Raw genomic sequence first — 16,189 nt, 5'->3', positions numbered from 1 at the left:
GTCGCGGGTTACGGTCGACGAACCGACGGGTGCACAACCTCGTCGTCGTCGTCGTCGTCGTCGTCATCACGAACTTCATCGTTATGCCCAATCGCAGCACAGATTTATCGATGCACGTAGATTATTTCGTAAGTTTCTTCATCGTTCTTTGGAAGCATATTTTCTTTCGCTCGTTGAAATCGAACGCCCATACGTCACAGAAAGATTGCAAAAGTATCTCATTGCAACATTGCAAAACATTGCGAAAAGTTGCGGTAACACTGCAGCAACGGTGAAATGTTCACTTTGGAAATTTTGTAATACTATGTTGCAGCAATCTTACAATAAAATGTATACTTGATAATACGTTGTAACGACATGATAATTCAGGTGCTTTTGAATGAACGATGTGGGATATACATATATACAAGTAAAATTAAAAAAAAAAATTAGAACAAATGAATTTGCATTGCGCTATTAACAGCATATTATTATAACAGATATTATGTATACTACATTATATATTATACTATTATAAAAAAATATATAATACACGTGTTTTTAAATAATCCGTCTAAATCTTTCTAATTTACAATGCAATTAGCACGTTAACTAATCTTGAATATTACAGCAGTGCTGAAGATTTTTTTTCTAAAGCTCTTATTCAAGCGAAAAATTTATTTCTGGTTCTCTCGAAGGAATTTATCGTCATAATTAAATTAAGATGTTTCTCCGAGGCAAACAAATTGTGTGCACAACTGCACAACTACGAACACGCAGTTTATACGAATGGGGCGTGAACATGTTTACGCGGTTTTCTTCGCCAAACTGCCCGAATTATTTTCCGTAAGCATCTCGCGCGCGGACCGGTTTACCGTACGGGTTCGGTTGCGCATTGGACGGTTTATTAAAACCTCGCCTCGAGCATTGCATGCCAAATATCTCTCGTTACCTATTATTCCGCGCAGTACTCGTGCGCATATCAATGCGGCGGCGTCTCGAATATTTATGCGTGAAAGACGCAATAAATCGCTCGCTCCGTTCCACGCATGATTTCGCGCGTTTCGACCTTGCGCATCTCGCATGGCGATTTCGCGACTCGTAACACGGACATGACCCCGCTCAACCGAGCGACAGCTCCGGTGGACCCGGGTTATTAAGACCGAAATAACTGCCGCGATGTAACGGTCATGGCCGGCAATTAAATTTAAGTACTTACGGATGCGCGCATCCGAGTCGAGCGAGTGCATCGGACGCGGGCGCGCGAGCATTTACGAGCACGAGGAGGTAAATGCGACGGAGAACGGTGTACGGTAGGTGATGCTATCAGCTTGTCCGACGATATGTAAAAGATAACTGTCAATTAGCAATAAATCCGTAAAAGCAGGATCTTTGTATCACGAACAAGTTGAATTGTAAGAGAAAATCTTCCCTCGAAATAACTACATTTCGAAACTTTATCCATGAAATTTAACGCAAACGCGCTACTCGTACGGTACAAAATAGGAAAATCATTAGAAAATATTGCTACAACTATAAAATGTTTGTTTCGGAAATATTGATACGTAATGTTGCGACAACATTGCAGCAACATATACAATATTGTATTAGCGTTGGTGCAACATTACGTATCAATGTTTCTGGAGCTGACATTTTACTATTGCTGCAATGTTATGTTTTTAGTATGCTGTGCTGTATAGGTATAATTTTTGAGATATTAAAATATTAATTATTATATTATAATTAATTAAACAAGTTATATCAAAGATAAAGAATAAAAATCTCCCTCGGAGTTATCGCCTTTTACTTCTGACAGAAGCCAAATACGCTTATGTTCAAATGAAGAATACTGCGCAGAATGCAATCTCTCTCGGATGCACCTCGTGGCTCCATCTTACGATACACGAACTCATCTCCCGTCGCTCGCCCGTGGATCACCAGGGATATCTGGATCGCCGCGTTCATCGATCACTTTTGTCACGGGCCGCGCGAGTTTATTTTCAGAGCGAGAGGTGGCGAGAGAAGGGACGATCGTTAACGGCGCCGGTGTGCGGGACGTATCTCTCGCGCTTTTTGTTTTGCCTCTTAATTTTTTTTCCCTATCAAGCCCGCGAGACCACCTGTCGCTTTACGCCGGCAATTATGTTCGCGCGATTGCGAACGAGCGCGGGACAAGCGCGAGCTTTAATCGGATCTCGTGCGATTTGTCGCCGAGAGTTTGTCGCGAACGCGCGCTCCCAGGAACACGCGCTACCGCCGCGCGGCTTCTACGACGATGGAAAAGAAACGTAATCGCCCAGGCCAACGAACAACCGTGGCCTCGGCTTCAGGGTCGTTTCGACTATTATCCCGCAGCAGTCGAGGATGCAGCAGAAACGCATCGCTCCGAGGCCGTGCTCGGCGCATCCGCTCGAAACCAGCGATACTCACGATTCAATACTGGAGTACCGTATACACCGTGCTTTGATTATCGGAATACGGATATACCTTCCTTCGGTATTTCAATATTCAACTTTTTAGACTTTGCGCTATTCTAGGACTGATTACGCGAAATACCGATTACAGAAAAGCTGATTACAGGAAATATCCGATAATTATGTAATGTCCTGCATCATTTTATTTTAATGCGTAAATATTAATTAGTTGTATTAATTCTTTCGTTATTTTCAGTATCTGAATTTATGTAATCGTTTGCAGAATCATTGTAAAATTGATATTAATAACGAATTGAAACGTTAATGTTATGGATTACGTCTGTCGTGCTTTAGACTTAAAATTTTATGCTTGTGTTGAACTCTCCCATTGAGACGCGTCTCAATAATTTATGTGTGTTATTTATGTCATTATATATAAACATAAATTATAGAAACGCATCTCAAATTTTTATCATTTACATCGTTACAAAAAGGGAAGATTGATTTCAAATTTCTACTTTGTTTCAAAAACTTCTTATTTTTGTTATAAGGGAGAGTTGCGTACTACTATTTAAATTATTTTTTATTATATTTTGAATTTGTTGATGATGATACTGATTTTGTATGTAAATAAACAATGGAAATTGTAGCTTGATATTTCAAGTACTTATTAGTACATATTTAATTTTTCACCAATGACAAATTAATTTATCTACATTATCTACATTAAAATTAATTTTATGAAAACGTAAAAATTTAGTATTAAATTAATGATTACTTGCATTATAATTATCATCTATATGAGTTGATTAAAAATTATATTAGCCAGTTTTAAAAAGTTATAAGCACGCACAAAACGGTTATCTGGTAAATTTTTGTTTACGCTGTTATATAAATTCTTATTTACTTTATATTTTGGTCACTAAATGTTGCTCGTTAAATAAAAATGTAAAACATTGAAAAGGTACAATTTACAGGAGACCAATACACACTCGGCAACTCTCTTAACTCTTTTTATTATCATCTCGATGTTATTCATTTAGACAGATAATTATTTTTGTATAATTATTGATTGATAGCCAGAAGCTTAAACTGAGAGTAACGAAAGAACAGATGTAGATTAGTAAATTAACATTGATAAATTGCTCGAAAAAAACTTTTATCGTTTTGTTATATTACGTTTTCTCTCACGTCCTTGGGAATTCGTTTGCGGGACTCGGACGATTCGAGATTCGATGGAAGGTGGCCAGCAACGAGAAATAAAGAAAAGTACTGCGGACGTTCTAGATTCCGCCAACGAGTAACGACCCCGTCGAGAACGCCTTGCATCCCGTGACGGTATTAACCTCGCCGCGGGCACGTGTTCCGAGGAGCGAGTCCTCTTTTATTACTTATTAGCGACACCCAAAGCGCATACTGACTCCACTCTCGCATCTCGCGCGCTGGCGATGCGATTTTAATGATGTGTTTCAAGGTCCCAAGGTCTCTGCCACGGATAAGCTACAGGGCCGTTGCCGCCTGATCCCGATGACAGTTGGCCTTACCTAGAATCTTTGATATCATCCCGATCGTATTGATACCTTCAATTGAAGATGTCGGAAACTGATTGTGCTCGTGTGTGTAGATATTTTTCTACATCTATATAAGATATTATAGCTAACATTCTATACATTTATAAATTGTTTGGCTAATTTAAAGATTTTATTTTCTTAACACTCCCTTTCACTGTTGCCCCGTGTCTAAGGAAAAGTATTACAAAGATGAGATTACTTTCGTTTGCATTTACATTCACAATTTACATTCGACATAGATATAAAGAATTATCTCTGCGATCTTCTTTTCCGTGGGAAAACGTTGCAAATCTTTGTGCAACGTTTATGCAAAAAGTTAAATCCAGATAAAAAACAAGTGCACATTGAGACGTGTCATGAAATTTCGGAGACATCACGTTCCACGTTGACGTCTCATCAAGAGTACGAGATCGAGAAACGAGGGAACTCGACATCATCGAGAGGCCGGGAGGCCGTCATGCCGACGAAACGACAATTTGCAAGGTCCGCGAGCCGCGCTCGTAGACGGCGATACGAGCAAAGAGACCTTCGCGCGATGGTCAGGGCCACGGGGTTCTTGCGCCGAGAGCGTTAATCTCGCGAACGCGCTACGTGATCGTGCAAACTGCACACGCATTGCATATGCATACGACGCACGAACTTTTTCTCTCATTCACCCGGCCTGCAATCTCCGTCCGCGTAATCCTTACTTTATCGGAGATACGGCGGATCCCGAAAAATCATAATCGTGAAATCGAAAGAACGAGATAACGCTGCGAAAGGAAAATATATCAATTCTAATTTTAGTTTGTTTATAGCATGTACACTTAGATGAGTCGAAACGAGACCTAACTTTGCGAATTTTTTTTGTGGAAAAGGAAGAAAAAGATAAAGAAGTCGTGTTTATTCTATTGAAAAAAATCATGCTTTTTTCTATTCGATATTTAAATTTTATTAAAAAATAAATAAAATAGCATTATCCTTCGAGTTTTCCTAAATCAGGTTTTGAAAAAAAAAACGACATTTATGTACCATCACTGCTGCTTCCACAGAATTCATCAAAAAGTAAAATGACGCAAGCTTTATAAAGCTAGAACATAAATTTAATGCTCGACATAGTCGTTTTTTCGAAATATTGCATTTGAACGAGATGGTAGCTGGTCAAAATCAACATAGCGGTTTTTCAGTATAAATTTTGCTCGTTTTTTGGCTACGATAAAAAATTAAGTATTGTAAAAAATCTTCTGTCAAACACTAGTTTCTAGAAAAAGCATGTAAAATTGCAAATTGGTTGATCGAGCTGTCTTCAAGATACAATGGTCCACGTATTTTTTAAAACACAATCAGAGTAATGATATTTTATATTATTTTTTAATAAAATTCAAATATCAAATATAGAAAAATATGATCTTAATAATAAAACAAACTCGACTTTTCTAGCTCTTTCTGTTTTTCACGAAAAATTCACAAAATCAAGTGTCTCGTTTTTTTTATCTATCTAGGTACACTATATTACTTTCTTAATCAAATTATTATTTGTTTAAACTAAAGTATGAAGACATCGTATAAACTAATAGATTGCAATCAAATAGCGAAACCTTGGTAAATAAATTTTTCGAAATGGATTAATTGAACGGCTTAAGTCCAGATTTAGTCATCAGAATATTTAATATTGAGTTAAAATGTGTAAGTAAACAAACTCTCTCAAAATTTTCTTTGGAAAGGAATCAATTTTTTGGTATCTATTATCCAAATTACTATATTCAAATGATATTATACTTATATTATATTCTATTGTCTATTATCAAAATAAGAATCAATTGATTCTAGGATATATATAAATTATTGCTTTAAGTATAAATAATCTTTTTTAATATAATATATAATATTAGATTGGCAAAAAGTTATGTCGTCCTTCCTCTATGTAAAAGCGAGATATTTTTTCATGCAAAACAAAAATTCTCATTTATATAGAAAAGAACACGACATGACTTTTTTTGCCAACCTAATAGCATTTAAAAATATTTTATTTCTAACGGGCGTTGTCCAACATTTTTTCATTTTTGCGATTCTGTTGCAGGGATCTTAAAATGGAGAATATCGTGCTACAGGACGAACGCAAGGAACAGATCAAGATAGTGGGTGAGAGGCAGACGTGTGTACACGTCGACGTATCGCGCGGGACTAGAGAACATTATGGTCGCGGCGATTGTGGCAATCGCCATCGATCGAACCGCGTAGATTAGCGTGCACCGCGAAAATCGCAACTATAATGTTTCCGCTCGCGTGACGCTTGATTTTCGAGCGTGAAATCAGATCCACCTGTGCTGGCGGAGCTCAGCATAAAAAATTATACTCGCGATGAAATTGGCCGCAATTTATATAATTACGCAGAAACATAATGCCCGTTATTCTTAATGACCTTCGATTGCTACATATTGCTATGGCATATCTGATTCCAAGGCAAACAGAAATACCAGATAGAATGCAAATTATACTTTTTAATTTTATGCGCATTTTCTATTTTTATGAAAACAGAAAATGTTGTTCATTTATCACAAGTTTATTTTACTATATAAATATTTATATATTGGAATCGCGGATTAAGCGAAGGTTACATGATTTAACTTACGGCAATCGAAGGTTAAAAAAATTTCTGTAGAAAAAACTCACCGATCTGATGACCGATGTTTTCCACGATCGTAGATTTTGGTCTCAGCAATATTTACGCTAGCGGCGATCCTCTGCGAACGCAATGCGGATCTCCGGAGTATGCTGCTCCCGAACTCTTCGTCGTAGGTAAACGATATGGGCCGGAAGTGGATTTATGGAGCCTGTAAGTAGACGTAAATTTTCCCTTATTAAGATTTTTTTTTTTAATAACTTATAAATCATACAGTGTTAAGAAATAAATTTGGCAATCTTGCGTTCTGCGCTTCAATTACTAATACACCATATTAAGGAAAAACATTATTTTGTTTTTGACACAATGTTATAAAATGTTATATGGCGAGCAGAGGAGTCGTTTTGTACGGAATGATTATCGGTCGACTTCCATTCCTGTGTCCCCGCAATGAATGGACATCGTTGGAGGAACGTCGACGGAAGTTGATGATACAGATCAACAGGGGCTTGACGTCGGTCCAGGAGAAGGCCATGCACCAAACGTCGTTCGAATGCAGGAATCTGATAAACGGTCTTCTCATTCCATCGGCTCGCGAGAGGATCACCATTCGAGAGATCCTTGATCATCCGTGGATCCTCGCATCGTCGAAGAGCAATTTTCATTTTTACTCTGAAGACGACTCGAATGACGTTTCTAATCATGCCACGGTAATATATGCAAGATACTCCAGATTTCTCGGGCGTAGAATTTGGAAAAAAAAAAAATGTATAGAAACTATAATACATTAACTTCACAATTTTTTTTTTGTTTTCTATTTGTGATTGTTTTACTTTATTCTCGAAGAACTATTTTTTTTTTCAAACTTTGATATATTCAATAATGGCTTTATTTATAAAACCGCTTTTTACGTCTTTTTTATTTATTTTTCTGAAAATGCTTCCGTTGTACACAGTAAATTTTTTAGTTTCAACGAAGGCACGTTTTTTTATTATTTGTGGTAAAAATTTCAATTTTTACAAACCCTCTTATTTTCATGCTGGCAGATACGCCCCGCGTTATTATGCACTGAATTTTCAATTTTACTGCCGTATTTATTCTGCGGTTTTTTGGTCGGCTGTAAAATATGCGCCAATTAGTAACGCCATACGAAATACTCGTGCAAGGGTGATTGCATCGCTGATTATTGTAGATAGTGAACGAGATCGCGACGGCAATGCGAACAACTACGGCTGCAGTCGAGGCTGAAATAATGAGACAAAAGTACGGAGAAATTGGCGGCATGTATAATATTAAGTAAGTACGCCAATTAAGGGAGAAGACATTTTACGTAGCAGTCTCTTCACGTTATAACTTATTTATATCTGAACGTGTGTCTTTTATTTTTAACAGGGAGCATAAATTGTATCAAGCAGCCGCTGCTGTTTATCAGTCAGCACCGCGACTTCTTCGAAGTTCCACGCGTCGAACGGAAGACGTTTCGTCATCGACCATGATTATCAGGTGATAATTGAATATATAGAACATTATTAAATTTAATTAAATAATTACGTCAGTTTTTCAAAATGTTATTCTTGAAAAAGTGTCTAAAATATTTCCGTAACATAATATCTCTTTCAGAAAGAAAAATAAAATCTAGAGGAATGTGTAGCGAAATAAAAATTGAAATTTAATGAATTTCTTAATTGTGAATTTCTTATACGATGCATAGACTCATTTATTTTATTAAGGGAAAATTTCTGAATGCCAGTCTCTTAAAACATACCTTTTCAATGTTTTACATTTTCATATTAAGCAATATTTAGTGATAAAAATGAAAAGTAAACAATAAATAATATGTAGACAAAAATTTAACAAATTTTATTTCATGTATCAGCATCTTAACGAAACAGATATTTCTGATGTAAATTTTTCATTAACTTACATAGCTTTTAATAATGTAATTATGCTATTTTAATGCTATTTTTAATTGTTATAAAATATTAGTCAAAAGTTTTTTTTATATTTTTAATTACTTTAGTTCATAAATTCGACATTTTTGAAGATACGATTTAAGAGATTATCGGTACACTTTAGGCAATCGATTTTCTAAACCACACTTTTTGCAGCATGTTACAGAAAAGCTTATAACAAATTAATTTATTAATTGAAAGGTTTAACGAGTAATAATAGATGACTGATTGAGCTATAATTTCAAACTTTAATTTGCCCAATAAAATGGCAGCTTAAAAGATAAACATTTAGCAACTTTCCCCTATATGCATATCATGATATTTTGTTATATTAAATAGTGACGATCAAAACATTTTACCGGCAAAAAGAAAGAGTATAGTCTAAATATACAAGTAATATATTTTTTTACAAAACTATCTAATAGCATGAAAATATTCCTTTACTGATATAGAAAGACGAAGGATAATTTACGAAACGGTACATCCGGGAACTCTGACAATACCGATCGCATAATCGTCATGCGACGTGGCCAGGTGCAAGATCGATCGGTCAAGAAATCCCCATTACACGGTTCCACGGCGTGGAACTGGCGATGCCGCTCCGGAAACGAAAATCGCTCTTCCGAGGAACGGAGAAATTACGTAAAATTCGACTTCCTCTTGCCTCAAATAACCGATGCAAATGATTGCAATTATTTCAATCACACGTGGGTCTTTTGGTTATTATTAATTTACTGTCTTTTCAGAGGATTCGTTATGATGACATGAACGCATCTTTATCACCTCAACAGTATCGTATGTCGCAAATTATAAAAAACCAGGATGATAAAATATCGGATCGACGACTGCTCAGGTATCATTGACAGAAATACATTTTTGCATACGCAATAAATATATGTTAAGTATGAAAAAAATTAATTGATTCGTTTATAGAGGTTGTTTCCTGTAACTCGATTATTTAGAGATCAAGAATTTTTTTAATGGGATGGATAGCGTATTTTCATTAACTTAGTAAGTATATAGTTAATAAAAATAAATTTAATTGTTGATCTTAAAAGGGCATAAAAAAATCCTACTTATCATAACATTTGCCCCTTCGAAATGAATAAGTTTTCTTTTTGGTCATTAAAAACAACAAAGATATTTTAAATTATCGAGTTACAGAAAAAGCATCTTGTATAAAAAATACATTTACAATAAGATTAAATATAAGACTAAATAAGCTTAAGCTGCAAATATATGTGTGGTAAAACTTGATTTTTTCCTTTGTTTCTCCATTTTTTAATTCTGAATTTTTCGAAAAGTTAAATTCCACATAAGAGGAAAAATACATTGAAATTACATTTAAACGAAAAAAAGTTTCGCTGATATATGTATCTAAAATTTTAGTTAAATACTGAATATAATTTTGTTGAACCATCAAAATTATTTTTAGATATGTATTTTGCTCAATTTTTAGATATTTTAACAAAACCATTCTTTCCGCGTACATTTGCAGTCTAGATTAGTCGCATATTAAATTTATAGTTATATTAAATGTCTTGGTTACTTAAACAGAGATGAAAGGAAGACAAGAAACTCTACAGCTTGTAATATTTCTAAAAAAATAGAGAAAAAGAACGGCATCTCTAGGACCAATAAAACAGATTGTGAAATAATTCCCAGCCCTTCGACTTTGCAAACCTATTCACGCGTTAGTAGCGAAAGCGTGCCTACTTCGCGAATTAAGGTAAGATTCCAGGTTTTCAGATAAAAATTGAAAAACCAAAAAATTGAAACATACAATTGAAAGATTTTCTACAAAAACCAAACAAGTTCAAAACAATAAATTTTTTAGAAAATAGAATAAACCTCATCTTCAAATCGTTCATTGTATAAATATGGTAATTTTTCTTATATTTATATAATTGATAGATTTATATAATAGATTATATAATAATGTCAGAGAACAAAGTTGTAAACTTCAATTAATATTTTGAAGATTCATTTAAAAAGAACCACATAAAAAAACCTCTAGAAACTTTTTGTAGGAATTTTATATCTACTGTTTATCCTATAATATTTCACATTTACTACTTTATATAACATTAATAATAATAAAAATGAAGAAGAAAATATTATTTAAAGTATAAAACAATCTGTTTTATTTACTTTTATTTACAAATTGCACTTAATAAAAACGTACATTTTATCTTTCTCTTTATTTAAGCATGGCAATTTTTTAGACAAAGATATAAGAATAAAATTTTAATTAATATCATGAAGATTTATTTAAAAAATTAAAGGAATAAGAAACCTCTGGAGTTTCTCTTATTTGATTCTTGCAAAAATTTTATACCATTTATACTATTTATATTTATATTTCCCACTTTATTTTTTATTCGTACCAAAACCAAATTGTTCACGATATAACATCATTGGTAGAGAATAACCCCTGGTTTTCATCAAGTACGCATTACCACGCTTTATATCATATAGCTCCAAGTGATCAGGACATATAAATTTAAAAAAAAATGGACTTATTTAGTTTTCTAGAAAACTTTTCAATTGTTTTCTAAACGATAGCCAGTTATGTTGCGCTTACAGAAAAATAATGAAAGTCAATGCAATTATTTACTGATAAAGCAATTACGGTTAAAGTTTGATTCTCTCACAATGCGATATTATTTATAGAATATGAGAAATGACATGCAGTAAATTATTTGCTAGGTTTTTAATTTTTTTTTCTCCTTAAAAATATAATAATTTTGTAATCTTGAAACCTGTAAAATTTGCGGTAAAAGTTTATTACAGACAGATGTCTCAATTTACCGCAATTTTATAAATTTCAGAATGATAAATTTCCTAACACGGAATATTCCAGCAACATTGCAGCAATATTTTCAACGTTTCTGCAATATTATTGAAATATTCTATGTTGTATGGATTATTATATTTTGAAGGAAAAGCAAATAATTTATTACACGTCATTTTGCGTCTCTGACGTCATATAAACAATATCGTATCGCGAGATAGCCTTAAGTAAACTGATCTAATTTTAATATTTATGCGAATATTCAATCGCATTGATCAGGAGACTTTTCACAAAAAGATACTGGCCCCACCGTGGCGATGTCGAGTCGGAAGTGCGAAAATTAGAAGGGATACGTGAAACCAGAAGCATCTTTCGAACGGAGTGTGAAAAATGGTGGCGTTTTCGCTTTTCGCCGAGCAGAAAAAACCGGCGAAAATATACGTGTCTACGCGAAATTGGACGTTAATCGTGTTAAATCATTCGCATGTACTCCCCATCGATTAAAGACTCTCGTTCACTCTAAATTGGATTAACAAGTTTAACGGACGACCTGCGTCGCGTGTGTGAAACTATCTGACTAATAAAATTCAGGTAGACGCGATATCTTTTGGTTAATGCGCCTCTCGTTTATCAGCAAAGAGTCTCTATTCCAATTAGAGGTTGCTCTAATGTAATATTGTATACTCCCACATATATTTATAATACAATGAACAATACATCATGTAACAAAAATACAAGGCGGTAGTTAGTACCTTAGATACGTCCGGCGCGTATGTTTCGTCGCCGCACTTAATAGTAACGGCCATATTGAACGACCGGCGCACGGAGAGCGTCGGTCCCGTTCATTTTCGCATTCGAATTGCAACGCGCCCGCGCTCGCGCTACGCCAAACTGCAACGAAATATGCATCTTTAGCGCGTTTCGCTCAAATAGTCGTCGCGTTTTGGATTCAACGACATATACTTACGCCGCATTAAACGGAAACAGAACGCCGCTGGACGAGCGCGCGTGTGGATACCAAAGCGGCCCAGTTTCAAAAGAGCGATTAGCGTCGGGTTTCGGAAAAGGAGGGAGTGGGGGGGGGGGAGAAGGAAAAGGAAGGACCGCCGGAACGTTGGAAACGAGACACAGGTCGATCGCTAGAGCCAATCGACGGGTAAGCAAGTGTCGCCAGTTCGAGTGTCAGCTGAGATTCGCGTCGTGTCGTGAATCTCGAGCGTGCGAACGTCGCGTTGAACTTTTCAAAAGCGTCGCGGCGTTCTCCGAGACGCCGGGAGAGATGTCGCGCGCGAGCTCGCGGAACGGTGGAACGGGAGCACCAATGGCGGCGCGCGACTCACGAGCCGTTCAAGCGCCGGCCAATCGCGGTCAACCACATGGACACGTCGCTTCGGCTGGTCGCCGTCGGCGAGGAAGGAGGACGAGAGCGCGACGCGTCGTGCGTCACATGGGCACGTATGTACAACAAGCGACACGGTTGACAAGCATGTCGCGCTTTGCTGTCCGGAGCGAGAACGTTCAAGATCGTCGCAAGGAGGGATGTTGCCGTGCGGAGGATGGATCCACGACTGTCGCGTATGTCATGGCAAGACTTCTCACGTGAACGCGAAGCGCGGGGATGCCACGGACTCCACGGACGATATGACACCGAGATTCGTCCTCCCTGTCGTTAGCATTCTCGTGATAACGATCGTTGTCATCGTCAGTACGTTACTGTCGAGATACGTAGGCGATCTGTCTATCGATGCTACGGGTAAGCTGTAGTTAACATATCCAGGTAGAACACGACAGGTCTGTTTTTTATTACTGCATTGGACTGCATTAGAAATGTTATCTTTATGACATGATGTCATTGAATGACATTAATAAATGAATGACTTTTGATATCATTAAGACTTCTGTGTTCTATCAGCATACTTGCCATTTCATAGACAAGAAATCGTGCACCTTTCGTCGCATGATTTTTTACTCAGAATTGAGATGTCTTTCATCTCCCAAGCTGCGATTCGAATACAGTTAATATTACAATGTCACAAGTATAAACATACTTGTTTTCTTGTCTTTTTCTAGAACAGGAATTCCATCACGGCCGTTCCATATTTGTGCCACTTAGTTCGGAAGGCATTTTGAATGTCTATGATGATTATACACTCTCCATTTCGAAAAGTAACACTGAGCTTCAATGTACCGCAGCATCGACAGCGGAAGCCCTGGCATCTCTGCATTTAGCACTAGACATGAAATTATCTGGGAAGCAGGAGAAAGCTATAAAATTGTTTCAACATGCGGTGGCGTTGGCACCTTGCCATCCGGATGTCCTGAACCACTATGGGGAGTTTTTGGAGCATACTCAGAATAATGTGATCAAAGCCAATGAATTTTATGTGCGCGCTTTAACTTACGAACCGAATCACGAAGGTGCTTTAATAAATAATCAAAGGACAGCTCGCGTGGTCGAGGAACTTGACAGATTAATGCTCAGGCGCATCGATGAAAAGAGAAACACGCTATCCAACATACCTGATAACAATGCTGCATTGATACGCGCTAAAAAGGAGGCTTACTTTCAACATATCTATCACACAGTCGGAATTGAGGGAAATACTATGAATCTGGCACAGACGAGAGCTATAGTCGAGACACGTACTGCTGTATCTGGAAAGAGTATTGACGAACACAATGAGATTCTTGGTTTAGATGCTGCTATGAAATATATAAATGCGACCTTGGTAAATAGGTAAGTTTCTACAACATGATAATTTTACTAAGACAACAGAAATGTTTTTATTGTTACTTTATTATTTATTATTCATGTGAATATATTTCAGAGTAGGGTCCATTTCTATAAAAGATATACTGGAGATACATAGGCGTGTGTTGGGACATGTAGATCCCATCGAGGGTGGTCAATTTCGAAGGACTCAAGTGTATGTTGGTGGTCATATACCTCCAGGTCCCAGCAACATACATTACCTGATGGAAGAGTTTGTATTATGGTTAAATAGCGAACAAGCTATTAGGATGCATCCAGTGAGGTGAGTGAATCTCACACTTACTATATGCATTTTTATTTGCATTTATTTTTCACAGATTTTATTACAAAATTTAGCAAAGTATATTAATTGGAAAAATTTCTTTTACAGGTATGCAGCTCTCGCACATTATAAACTGGTGCATATACATCCATTTACTGATGGAAACGGCAGAACATCTCGTTTACTCATGAACATGATTCTCATGCAAGCCGGATATCCACCAGTTATCATTCACAAGCAGCATCGCCATAAATATTATGAGTACTTGCAACTAGCCAACGCCGGAGATATTCGACCGTTCGTGAGATTCATAGCAGAATGCACGGAGCAGACATTAGATTTATTTTTATGGGCGACTAGTGAATTTTCTCGACAAGTTCCTGCACTGAGTCAAGAGACATTGTTTACAGAAAGGCACAATACGATTATTCTAGAGGATAATAACGATATACTAGAAAATGATTGATACTAATTTCATTCTAGCGTCTGGCAAGTATTTTTGAGACCAAAGAATGTTAATATTATTTATATTTAATATCATTATTTATTGAAAATTGCAATTTTAAACGAAATATTGAACTGAACTTAAATAACATGATTTAAAGATCGAGATATCGAGTGATATACCAACAACCATTATGAGATTTACCCACGGTGTTAGAGCTGAAGCTTAGTCTGCTCTGTGCCAGTTGGTTATGTGATCTAAAATTTATTGTTATTTATGAGCTGCCAATTTTAACGAGTGTCCATGTAAATACGAATCTCTCTTCCATTCTTTGTTTAGAATGAATTAATATTTATAATGTATATAATAAATGTGATAGCAAGTTTCAAGATGTATATTTTTATATGTTAATTAGAACAAAAACGAATTAACGTTTATCTTTATGATGGAGAAATATATATTTTAATTAAAATTGTAATGCGAATAGTATAGAATAACAGGTAGAATCTGTCACATATATTTGTGTGAGTACAAAACTTGAGTATTTTTCAGATGAATTTTGGAACGCGCCGATATTGCTAACACAAATTACTGTTTGTGGGTGAAATATATTTTCTCGATACGATCTTTCAAGGATTCAGCATATTCAAATTGTTAAAATATATCGCAAAGTTACAATCAAAAATCATATTGCCTAAATAAATTGCTGCGGATTTTTTATATGTAATTTAGATTGTTATTAAAGAATGAGTAGTGTAACTTTCCAATTATTGTTGCTTTTTTTGTTTTGTTAATTGTAGTATTAGAATCAAAAGTATGAAAGCATTATATATTAAAAATGCTTTAATGTTTTAAACTAAGATTATCAAACAAGCACAAAAAAATATGTGATAAAAATAAATAGGGAGACAATATGAAGTATGTGTAGCAATATATGGAGAAGGGAGAAAGAGGCAATATTCAGTACATTGACTGATAAATAATAGGTGAATTTTATTTCTTTTTCTTATATTTTTATTTCTTCCATTGTATTTAAATAATATTTCATTTTAATAGTTTTTGAGCTTGTTGCTTTTATTTTATGTAAATTAAGGTTTCCACTGATAAAAACAAAAACAAACAATTCATTATATGTGTAAAAAAACTACAAAATAAGTATCAATTATCATCTTGCAATGCTGTATAAAGAGCTTAAATCCATTCCATATGAAATGCATACGGAGCATGAGATTATTGGACCAAACATCCAGCACGAAGACTCCATATTGATTTGTATAAGATTTTCATTGGTCCAGCAGTCTAAAGTCCATTTTACATAAAATGCATGGTGTAGCATATAAACATAATTTACAAATAAAATATTAAATTTGCTTGATCTATATTTTAATTGTTTTGAG

The 16,189-nt window shown here is 35.6% G+C and overlaps 3 protein-coding genes across 11 annotated transcripts in view; 2 read left to right on the top strand and 1 right to left on the bottom strand.

Moving 5' to 3' along the window:
• The window catches only part of LOC105204055 (MAP/microtubule affinity-regulating kinase 3), a 282,108-nt gene extending 270,064 nt beyond the window's left edge, over positions 1-12,044 (top strand). For 4 of the 6 annotated variants that reach the window (XM_039458941.1, XM_039458939.1, XM_039458943.1 and 1 more), the window contains 9 exons: positions 6,024-6,085; positions 6,650-6,779; positions 6,961-7,276; positions 7,759-7,862; positions 7,959-8,069; positions 8,971-9,160; positions 9,265-9,371; positions 10,076-10,247; positions 11,592-12,044. In XM_039458941.1, coding sequence (XP_039314875.1) covers positions 6,024-6,085; positions 6,650-6,779; positions 6,961-7,276; positions 7,759-7,862; positions 7,959-8,069; positions 8,971-9,160; positions 9,265-9,371; positions 10,076-10,247; positions 11,592-11,669 — 1,270 coding nt within the window. In that variant the 3' untranslated portion in view covers positions 11,670-12,044. Of the gene's footprint in view, positions 1-752; positions 1,293-6,023; positions 6,086-6,649; positions 6,780-6,960; positions 7,277-7,758; positions 7,863-7,958; positions 8,070-8,970; positions 9,161-9,264; positions 9,372-10,075; positions 10,248-11,591 lie in introns of those variants that run through there. The other 2 variants (XM_039458944.1, XM_039458940.1) reach the window with 2 other exon arrangements.
• The window catches only part of LOC113003250, a 52,250-nt gene extending 39,884 nt beyond the window's left edge, over positions 1-12,366 (bottom strand). For 3 of the 4 annotated variants that reach the window (XR_005576579.1, XR_005576580.1, XR_005576578.1), the window contains exons 1-3: positions 12,280-12,366; positions 12,065-12,203; positions 6,617-6,777 (exon numbers count right to left, since the gene is read on the bottom strand). The gene's annotated coding sequence lies outside the window, so the exon portion shown is untranslated. Of the gene's footprint in view, positions 1-6,616; positions 6,778-12,064; positions 12,204-12,279 lie in introns of those variants that run through there. The other variant, XM_026131955.2, reaches the window with a different exon arrangement.
• Positions 12,367-12,691: 325 nt separating this feature from the next.
• LOC105202423 (protein adenylyltransferase Fic) lies at positions 12,692-15,559 on the top strand. The gene is made up of 4 exons (XM_011170942.3): positions 12,692-13,065; positions 13,383-14,049; positions 14,141-14,347; positions 14,456-15,559. Exons 1-4 carry the CDS (start codon positions 12,852-12,854, stop codon positions 14,811-14,813), a joined length of 1,446 nt encoding a protein of 481 aa, XP_011169244.1. The 5' UTR covers positions 12,692-12,851; the 3' UTR covers positions 14,814-15,559.
• Positions 15,560-16,189: the final 630 nt, after the last annotated feature.

The sequence above is a fragment of the Solenopsis invicta genome, chromosome 16 (assembly GCF_016802725.1).
Source record: "Solenopsis invicta isolate M01_SB chromosome 16, UNIL_Sinv_3.0, whole genome shotgun sequence".
Lineage (NCBI taxonomy): Eukaryota > Metazoa > Arthropoda > Insecta > Hymenoptera > Formicidae > Solenopsis > Solenopsis invicta.
This window is presented reverse-complemented; position numbering and strand designations above follow the sequence as displayed.